Source organism: Urtica dioica, chromosome 12, assembly GCF_054948205.1.
Source record: "Urtica dioica subsp. dioica isolate 48M chromosome 12, U.dioica_male_clone48M_v1_H2, whole genome shotgun sequence".
Lineage (NCBI taxonomy): Eukaryota > Viridiplantae > Streptophyta > Magnoliopsida > Rosales > Urticaceae > Urtica > Urtica dioica.
This window is the reverse complement of record NC_142767.1, coordinates 11,439,804-11,450,091: the sequence shown is the minus strand read 5'-3', so window position 1 is coordinate 11,450,091 and position 10,288 is coordinate 11,439,804. Positions and strand designations below refer to the sequence as shown.

General features: G+C 41.1%; 3 protein-coding genes across 3 annotated transcripts; 1 reads left to right on the top strand and 2 right to left on the bottom strand.

Moving 5' to 3' along the window:
* Positions 1–1,416: 1,416 nt before the first annotated feature.
* Positions 1,417–6,541, bottom strand: LOC149379119 (Agenet and bromo-adjacent homology (BAH) domain-containing protein). The gene is made up of 7 exons (XM_089603740.1): positions 6,085–6,541; positions 4,763–5,562; positions 4,360–4,445; positions 4,120–4,242; positions 3,073–3,834; positions 2,691–2,904; positions 1,417–2,353 (listed from the first exon to the last, which is right to left on the bottom strand). The coding sequence occupies exons 2-7, from the start codon at positions 5,055–5,057 to the stop codon at positions 1,845–1,847; spliced, it is 1,989 nt and encodes a 662-aa protein (XP_089459866.1). The 5' UTR covers positions 5,058–5,562; positions 6,085–6,541; the 3' UTR covers positions 1,417–1,844.
* A 122-nt stretch (positions 6,542–6,663) lies between these two features.
* U11/U12-31K (RNA recognition motif and CCHC-type zinc finger domains containing protein) lies at positions 6,664–8,081 on the top strand. The gene is made up of 2 exons (XM_089603741.1): positions 6,664–7,036; positions 7,118–8,081. Exon 2 carries the CDS (start codon positions 7,140–7,142, stop codon positions 7,890–7,892), a length of 753 nt encoding a protein of 250 aa, XP_089459867.1. The 5' UTR covers positions 6,664–7,036; positions 7,118–7,139; the 3' UTR covers positions 7,893–8,081.
* A 73-nt stretch (positions 8,082–8,154) lies between these two features.
* Positions 8,155–9,917, bottom strand: LOC149379117 (vacuolar acid trehalase). The gene is made up of 8 exons (XM_089603742.1): positions 9,660–9,917; positions 9,429–9,502; positions 9,234–9,275; positions 9,115–9,156; positions 8,813–8,896; positions 8,638–8,725; positions 8,393–8,490; positions 8,155–8,296 (listed from the first exon to the last, which is right to left on the bottom strand). Exons 1-8 carry the CDS (start codon positions 9,835–9,837, stop codon positions 8,267–8,269), a joined length of 636 nt encoding a protein of 211 aa, XP_089459868.1. The 5' UTR covers positions 9,838–9,917; the 3' UTR covers positions 8,155–8,266.
* Positions 9,918–10,288: the final 371 nt, after the last annotated feature.

Here is a 10,288-nt window from a genome sequence, read left to right as displayed (position 1 = left end):
AAAAAAACCAAAGTCAAAAGATAAATAATCTACTAACATTCTCATTAGAATGGAAGAAAAAAACACTCTCTCTCTCAAACACTTTCTCTCATAACAAAGGCTAACAAAGCCAAATTATATTATCTCTACAAGAGTGTACAAGAGCTTGAGAAATCGATTCTCATGTTCTTTACTTGATAAGAGGAATATTTCATTACCACACTCAAATCTTATTCGGGTTCTCCTTCCAAAACATGATTCAAAGATTATTCTGAAGCTCTCGTACGCTTTGGGTCTTGTCCTATATTTCTTTGAGCCATTTGAGATCTCAAAGAGTGCTTTTGGGCCAATCCAAAATTAGTCACGTGACCATTCCAAGCATAGCACGTGTCCATCAATGTTAAAGCCAAAAAACGGTTTAACATGTATATGTAGCGATAAATTGTGGCTGATAAAAATTTGCAATTATTCAGACAAACCTTTGTTTTGCACTGATGTGGAATGAAGTATGGTCCTGACCATTTTTCAAAAAAAAAAAAAAAAATCTTAAATAATAAGCTTTTATATGCTATGTGGTATGTTAGTGAGTATAGTAAAAGTTTTGCATATGATCTACCTATATTTTTAACGAAAAATGTGGTTCATCAGTGCGTTGTATTAGTGTCACAGTGGAACCCACATGTATTAGTGTCATCAACGCATTAGCGCGCCGATGAAACTAGTTCTCTATTAACTACGTGTTAAGTTCTTTGGAAAAAGAAAAGAAATAAAATAGAATCATATATGTAGCCAGCCTATTGTTTAAACCAAGTGGCTGAGTTCTGTACTAAATCGGCATGTCCACAATGTCAAACATGGTCATAAAATTCACATGTTCTTGTTTTTTGCCAAAGATTCTTCCGAGTTTTTCCATCTTTAGAGTTTCAAATTAGCTTAAAGTTATTAGTTTTGTTAACATGGATGCCATGTTTCAGGCTAACTATCAAGATGGCGAACACAAGACTAAGAAAGAATCACGGCACGTTTAAACTTGAATAGTGACAATAATTAAAGACTAAAAAAGAAGTCCAACACGAGAAGACCATTGTTGGGCAGCCAGTAAGCCGTGCATAGAGAAATGGGCAATCAAGAAGAAAAAGTGTCTGCAGATTAGTCTTAAACTAGTTGATTCTCATGGAAGTTCTACCAATAAGTTCTCTCTCACTAAACTACTATACAAATCTAACACACAAATAAGCTTAAAGTATTTATCCTGCTATTACCAGAGTTTGTCGACACCCGAAATTCTAAGCAACTCAGATAGAACTGCTAGTGAAGCACCCTGTTCGATTCACCAGTCACAGAACAGAACAAAGAGCGCTTTTTTTTTTTCTTTTTTTTTGTGAGAATAATAATAATAATAAAAAAAAAACTTTCAGACGAAATTACAAGTTAAAATTCAGGGATTGCATGAGGAGCTGCAATGCAATATGACTTGATTAGTAGTTGTCTTACAATATCCCTCAATAAGATAACATAATTCATTAATTTAAAGCTTTTTTACACACAGCATGCACAACAAGTTTCGAGTCACTTCATGAGAAAGACTCGTTTATGGAGGACTGCCCTAATCAAAGTACCTCTAACCCTCTAAACTTTTCTTCCTGATAAAATAAGAAAACCGTCTAGACTTTCTAATGTGATTAGTAACAATCAGGTCACAAAAATTCTACACTCCGTGAACTGTACAGCTAAACAAGAGAAAAGCCACCCTCCTATTCAAACGACAATTTTAGACTTCGCAACTATTTAGTATTTACACAAGACACTAACTATCAAAGGGCAAGCAAACGAACCGAACATTATTCATCCACACCTTAACATGCTTATGCCATCACATCAATCATCGTCTCCGCCGCTTTACAACTCAACTCTGAGGTTTCAATTTCCTTTACAACATCCAGTTTAGTTCCATCACCATCATCACTCCCTTCAAGATCTTCGTCAGCTCTGTCACCATGGCAGTCATCGACTTTGGAACTGTCATCAGCGTCGACCGCTTCCTTATTGTCAGCAATGTTGTTGTCTCTTAGAGAGGGTGACTTCTCACAGTTGACCAATTCTTTTGCTTTAGAAGGGTCATCGGAGGTGCTAGGAGACATAGTAGTCAGATTGAGGTTCTGGTTTTCCTCTTGTATTGCGGCGATTGGTTCGGCGCCGGAGAGATCTTCTTGAGTACTTGAGGACATGGAGGGCTTTATTCCCGAGCTAGAAAGTGGTACAGATATGACAGACATGATGTCGGCCTTAGCCTCGACGTTAATCCACTGATCTCCTAACCACTCTTTAGATATTCTCAAGTCCTTCTTGTCAATGCCCAAGAGTAAGCTTTCACCTAATACAAGCACCGAAAAAAATTACACAAGACAGAAAGAAGAAAAATTGTCAACTAATTAGTTTCACCAAAGGATTGGGCAAGTTCCTAGTAACCAACAACGAAAGGGAGAGCTTGTAATTTTTGTAAGGGATAGTTGTTTTCAGTGTAAGGGCTGGGTATTTCTTGTAGGGTCTATGAGTTGGGTTCCTTTAGGTGTTTTGGGCTGTGGTGTTCTGTGGGATGACTGGGTTTTGCTCCGTGTAGCTAATGACTCGATTACCATAAGGAGGGCGACATTTGGTTATCTATGAAAATCTCAGTTTCATTTTTGTTTTAACAAGTCAAAGACTCTTACCAGGAAAGAAAACTTGCACATTATCGGCCGAGCTGTCGAGACCTGTGACAATGCCTTCCCACCAGCCATCACTCCACCACGCATCAATTGCAGTGCCAATCTCAAGTGAAAGCTCAGCCAGAGCTTTAGACGGAGTTGGCCTAATCGTCGGTCGGTTTGGCTGCCTCACGCCAAGCTTATCAGGCATTGCCGATTTGAAAGCCGGGATCCACTCCTACATAACAGTCACAAATCAGATTTTAAGACAGAAACCTGCCAAACAAGGGAAGAAAATGGAGTAAACCTTTAATTGACTCGAACCCTAAACTTCGTGCATACACTAAATTAACCCCTACATTTTTCATGTTCTAAAATAAAATTAAATAAGGATAAAGATGAATACCTCAAGATTGCCACACCCATCCTCATCTTGCAAGTCGTTGTACTGGACTTTTATCTGTTTTTTAGAAACCTCCAAAACCGTGCACCTGAACCAGCACCCTCGGATACCGCTGTCTTGGCATAGCAGTTCTATCTTATCATCAACCTTGAACGGTTGATTATGCAAATGCTGACCAATACTATGCCTCAGGGAAAACAAGCCATTCCTCAATGAGCCATAGCTCAAGTTCTTATGACGATCTTTGGCGGAGATTTTGTCCCCTGAGGGGTCTATTGCGCTTCTGCTCCTCTTGGTACCTCTCTTAGAATTTTCACCACCCCCTATTTTACCATTGTCTTCTTCACTCTTGGGCTGTGGGAAAGAATCAGGACCCAAACACGAGAGAATTGGCTGTTTGAAATAACCACCCAGTTTTGTTAAATCGAAGGGCTTTGTTCTGTTATTTCTGAACTGCCTATAGCACATATGTACTTTGGCCAAGAAACTATGAGGAATTGAAGCCAAGCATTTTTCGTAGTGTTCCTGATTCAAGACTGTGGCAAGATCATCGACACACTCAGCACTGATGACTTGTGCGTACTGAGTGATGAATACTTCTTTTGGGTGAGGATTCCGCAGCTGAACCACCCCCCTCACTTCCTGATTATGGTGAAACCACCTCACTTTTACCTTTTTCTGACCCCTCTTGTCTTCATACATATCTTCAAGATAAGCAACATAGTGGTTTTCACCTTTCGCCATAACAAACACAAAAGATTGAATCTGCAGGTCCAAGCGCAAAAAACAGCATTAAAAGGAAGATTCTCATCAAAGAAGTTTAACTACATAAAATTAATGATCCGTGATTTTATATCGAAAACATAGATCAAATATAGGAACTGCTCGTCTTTAGCTACTGTGTTGCCTAAAGTTCAGAAGATCTCATTAGTCATGACAAGCAATAGCGATTACTTATTGCAGACCGCAACCTGAGCCAAGAACATTCATGCAGTACAACTCCTATAAGCCATATTTCAAATACCTCAATACTAACAGTGCGATTCTTACCGGTATTGTGGTCCCATTTCGGCAGAAGGATGGGTAATGTTTGAGCTGCTTACCACACATCCACGGACTACCTGACCAAAATATATCCGAATTCTGACTCCTAAAACTCTTTGCAAGGCGACCCTGACACAAATTCATCAAAGAGGATTTTTTTATTGTGAGAAAAATAAGAATTGGATACTGAAGTACGGGAATGGGATGCAACAACTCTAATCACTAAATGTACCACAAGAAATTTACCATGCCATTTGGTGCTCGAGTATGTTGAGAAATCCCATTCATGGAATATTCAGGGAATCCTACAGCTTGCATTGAATCTTGTGCATCTGTAGTTAAAAGATGGGTATCAAATGTTATACCAGTATTATATGGTTTCAAATTTCCAATAATGGCACACAATACTTGGGTTTATCCAACTAAAGTAACAAGCTTTATATTTTAACAAAATAAATGTTCAAGGCAGATAAGTTCTGGATAGAATCTAAACTATGTAAGCTTCTCAGCTCGAGTTTGATTGAAACTTGTAGAAAAGTTCTGCTGAAAGGTGATTACTCATTTACCGTCAATAATTCAAAGAACAAAGCGCACAGCGTCAATACTAATAACCTACCGAAAAAAGTCAATGAATAATTGTCACACTCACCAGATCGTTCCTCGTGAAGATGCTGCTTCGATAGCATAGAAGTAAGCCAATCGACAACCTCCCTTCTCGACCTCCATTTGAAACCAGAATGAATGGAGTTTTCCTTTCCATGGGCTTCCAGAAACTCCTCAGCAATGACATAAAACATGTGCCTAACACTCCTCTCAGTGCCCACGACTGCAAGGACAGATTCCCCAGTGGAGTTCTTCAAGAAATAGTGAACCACTCGGTTTCCTCGCTCCTGAGAAACGAATTCCTCTTTCCACTCCACAAAACATTGACTGTTTCCGGACATTTTGACTCAAACACCAGATTCTAAACTGGTAACACAATTTACATATCTTGAAATGCTCTAACAGAAGATGCCAATAGGTTCAACCTTTCATGATCAGAGTTAACTATTAGATGAAACAGAAAAACCTTTGACATAATTTATAGTCTTAGAACCCTAAGATCATAGCCCAAGATGGAAAAGAAAAAACTTGGAAAGGCCTGCTACAACAGGCCACAACTTACAAACCAAATGTGACACGTACTACTAATATACGCCACGGAATATAAAATTCTAAACACTGCAATTGTAATTAATTACAAAAAGTAGATTCGTATCAAAAGAAACGAGATGTCTCTTTTTCAAAACACATGAGAGCAATCTTTACATATATCACCCCGGTTTCTTTGCTGTTCAACAGAATTTCACATTTTCCGCTGATCAGGCCCATTACGCACAGTCATCATAGTCACGCGGTATTTGTTAGCCTCAGCTGTACATCCTCTTGAATGCTTATCTACAGTATAAGCTAACATGCAATTCAAATGAATCATTAGCAATTATTTGAGAAGCCATTGCACAATCACATTTCAGAATTCAGCATACAAAACCACCAATTCATCTCACAAGTTCTCAATTAAAAGAAGCCGGTTTGCCTTCTTATCACATAGGATCAATGGATATCATATCAGCTCATTCCATTACAATTTATTTCAATTTCTTTTTTTTTTCGGTGCATATGCATAGAGATGAGCCAATAAAAATTTTCAAAACATTTCGCGACAAAACAAACACGTCCAATGCTCATCTAAAATCCTTATATACCCAATTTTATATATTAATTCATCTATCTATCTATATATACGTGTGCGTATATATGTATGTATATGTCAGCTACAGATTCCCAGCTAGGACCTGTATCCTAATACTACACAGCACCGTTGTTTCAAGGTCTTTCCGGTTACCGGAACTGACAGTCCGAGCACCCAGAAGTTGTAAGTTTCAGGAATCAAGTTGTAACAAAATTACAGCAACTAAAAGCTGAGACTACCTCAATCGGTGAAAGGTGAGGACTTTGTTGCGTGTTGCGGCTCTCCCTGAACAAAAACTGGCGATTCGAGGACAGAGTTGCACAACGGGTTTTCACAAGGCAGAAGCTTGAGTGTCGGCGCGGGCCGTGCGTGGCACGCGACTGGCGGCGGCGAGGCTGGCGCGTGAGACGCGGTGCAAGGCTGGAGAGAGAGGTCGCGATTCAGGTTCCCACGGTCGCCGGGATCGCGACCGGCGTGGCCGATGGAGAGAGAGATGGTCGAGCTAACCGGATCTATCGACGGAGGGGAGAAACACCGGCGAGGCCCTGTCACGGGTTTAAGAAACGACAGATCGGAGAAGAGAGAGAGAGAGAGAGAGAGAGAGAGCGAGGTTAAATATGACGAGAGGGAAGGTGAGAGAGTGATGAGGGAAAAGAAAACAAGTTTATCCCTTTCAACTCAGCCCTTGCAAAGTAGGGCTTTTTCCATATTCTCTCACATATATGTCCATATACTCTTTTTGTTGCTTTTATTTAAATATTTTATTCATACATTTTAGAGCTTACAATAAATTACAGAAATTACAAAAGGTGGGTGTATTAATATTTTCCATATTCTCTCGTCATATTTCACCTCTCTCTCTCTCTTCCCGATCCGTCGTTTCTTAAACCCGTGACAGGGCCTCGCCGGTGTTTCTCCCCTCCGTCGATAGATCCAGTTAGCTCGACCATCTCTCTCTCCCTCCATCGGCCACACCGGTCGCGATCCCGGCGACCGTGGGAACCTGAATCGCGACCTCTCTCTCCAGCCTTGCACCGCGTCTCACGCGCCAGCCTCGCCGCCGCCAGACGCGTGCCACGCACGGAACGCGCCGACCCTCACCGTCTGCCTTGTGACAACCCATTTTTTTTTTAACTCTGTTCCCGAATCTCCAGCTTTTGTTCAGGGAGAGCCGCAACACGCAACAAATCGGTAGTCTCAGCTTTTAGTTGCTATAATTTTGTTACAACGTGATTCCTGAAACTTACAACTTCTGGGTGCTCGGACTGTCAGTTCCGGTAACCGGATCTCCGTAATGGCGTCGGAGAAGAAGAAGCGCCAAAAGTCAAGGAACAACCTGAGCGACGACGACGACGAGGACGACACCTTCTACTACCGCTACGCCTCCGCAACTCCTTCCTCCACCGCCGCCGCCGCCAGTAAGCCCTCCGCCGGCTCCGGAACCCTAGCGCCGTCGAAATCGACGCTCTACGTCTCGAACATCGACTATTCCCTCACCAACTCCGACCTCCACACGCTGTTCTCCACCTCGGGAAAGATAGCGCGCGTGACGGTCCTCAAGGACCGGAAGACGCGTCTCAGCCGCGGTGTCGCCTTCGTCCAGTTCGTGTCCCGCGACGACGCCGCCTCCGCCGCCGCCAAGTTCGACGGCAAAGTGCTCAACGGCCGGACTCTGAGGGCATCTATCGCCGCCGACAACGGCCGCGCCGCGGAGTTCATAAAGAAGAGGGTCTACAGAGACAAGACGCGGTGCTACGAGTGCGGCGACGAGGGACACCTGTCGTACGAGTGCCCTAGGAACCGCCTCGGCCCCCGGGAGCGCCCCGAGCCGAAGAGAGAGCGGAGAACCAGGCGAGACTGTGACAATGATTATGGCGGCGGCGATGATGATGACGACGATGGCGGTGGTGAAAATTGGGCGTCGGTGGTGGACGATAGTGCCGACAAGAGGTTGTTGACCGGCGGAGATGGCGGCGGAGCGGAGAAGAAGAGGGCGAAGAAGGCGGCGAGTTATTTCAGCGATGAGAGCGGCGACGAAGATGACTGACCTAACCTGATCTTATCTGATCTTTGGATGTAAAAGGTATTGTGAATTCGGTGAGACCTCCAGTGTTTCTATAGGCAATTGTTCTTGCTAGCTGGTGATTTGATTTTGATCCTCAGTTTTGGATGTAAAATCACTGGATTTGTTGTTCTGGGTTGTATGTACTAGTTTTACATGTGATTTTGTTGCATAGCTTTCATTCATTTGGGGGGAGCTAGAGAGCAATGAAAATAACGAATCATTCAAAGCCAGAAAGATTACATGATTGTATAAGAAAGATACCCATCTCAATTCCACGCTATTCCATGAAGTAATGAATTACATGACTATATCAGAAAGATACTAGTGAGAGTCTGAGGCAAACATTTTCTTGAATATTACTCGTTCCCTTCCCGTTCACGGGCAGTCTGTAGTGCAAGTCGCCATATCAGCATGAAGTTTTAAACGCGGAGAATCGTAATGCACAAACAAGCAAATATCTAGTAAATAAATTGAGTACTCACAATCATTTCATGGTCGCCCATAATTTCTTCTATCAACTCCTCTACAGGTTTATCCGCACTGTTCGGAACCAGTGCCGCAAAAACAGCTGGCTCTAGTCCTGCCCAACCAACCAAGAATATAACTCAAAGGCTGAGTCTCAAAGGCTATGTAAATATATCTCTTGAGACTATATGGAAACACTGAAATATCAGTTCTTCGACTAGAAAGATGAACAAGATGTCAGAAAAAGAAATCTTTAAGGTACCGGTCTCTGGAAAGGCATCGATGAACATCATCATCTCTTCCCCGGTTAGACCGGATAGAAAGCAGATTCGCGGCACCGACTTGGCTATCTGCCGAAAATATCAGAATCGAAACAATACTTGATGATAGAACTTTAATTAATGGAAACCGTGACAGATTCGAAACAGTCTCTTAACCTTAATTTCCTGCAGATTGGGTTGGTCTGTAGAAACCGCGTCCCAGAGCGAACGAGTAAGCATGTCCTCGGTACAATATACAATCTAAAACATCGAGGTTTAAGCTAAAAGGCTGAGTGTGTTATGTTTTTGGCAAAAGATAAGTTACGATAACATAACAGAGGAAAGACATTGGCATTAATGTAAAAAAGTATACTACTCTTTCCAAAGTGAAATACAAAAATTTCAGAAATGAAAACGACAGAGTAACCATGCCATTCAAAGCCAATCTTGTTTCATTGTATTGTTTTCGAGAAATCAACCTGAATAAATTCTCCATCCAATGCTTTCAGAAACTGTTGAAGCTGCAACACATCCAAATCAAGAAACAAGGGACTTAAAGAGAAGGAAAATAAACAAATAAATTAGTAGAAGTTGTCACCTTTACATTCTCTTCCAACTCAAAGCCCAGGACCAACAAAGCCTGTAAATGCAAGGAATCTTCAATAGGATACATTCAAAATCAATGTTTTATTTTTCCAGAACACTAAAGTTACAAACACTATTGCAAAGGAAAGGCTTATAAAATAAAAAAATAAAAAATAAAAAATCTGGAGAGAAACTAACCAGAACTTACAGGTGGGCCATATTGCATTTCTTCAGGGTTCAATGGAACAAACTTGGATTCTTCATCTAGCTCAACAGGAACTTCTATAACCACACGATTTAAGAGAAAACAGAACAAAAGGTCAAGCAAAATTATCTTCATAATAATAGCATGTATAGAAGCATTAGAACTCAGCTTTAGAATGGAATTAAAGTTGCGAATATAGTAAAAGCAAGCGAGCAGGGAAGAGTTAGGCCTTACCTTCGGCTGATTTTCTTGGGAGGTTCTTGAGCTTCAAGGGACGATGATGGTCATTGTAAGGAAAATAAGAGAGGGATGAAATACGTGAACCCAGAAAAGAAGATGCGGAGACTGATGGTAATGCGAGTGTACGACAATTCACAGTTTGAGTTAGAGAAAAGCGTAACGGAAAAGCCATTTTCACAAATGATCTTCGCTGCTGTTTCCTTGGAAGTCCACCAGAACGTGATAACTGATAAGCCTGGAGACTCTTTTATTTACTTTATGAATTATAGGATACTGAATTATTATTTTTCCCTCAAATATAGAAGACCTCCTTTAGAAAATATTACATAAAAAAACAAAAAATTTAGCGATATAAGCTACAGAAATATAAGCGTTTATGTTTTAACCAACGTATTAAATGTTTCGTAAATAATCAAAAGTACGATGTGATCAACGTTATTTACACATATTCACTAAAAATTTACGCTGCGTTTTTTTTGTCATTTTTATAGCGTAAATAGATGTACGTAGCAATTTACCCAAAATTAACGAAACGTAGGCTATTTGAAAATTTCTAACATTTCATATGATTAGATAGTCAGTGGAGTCTAAAATAAATAGGGACAAATATGGCAGCAACTTAA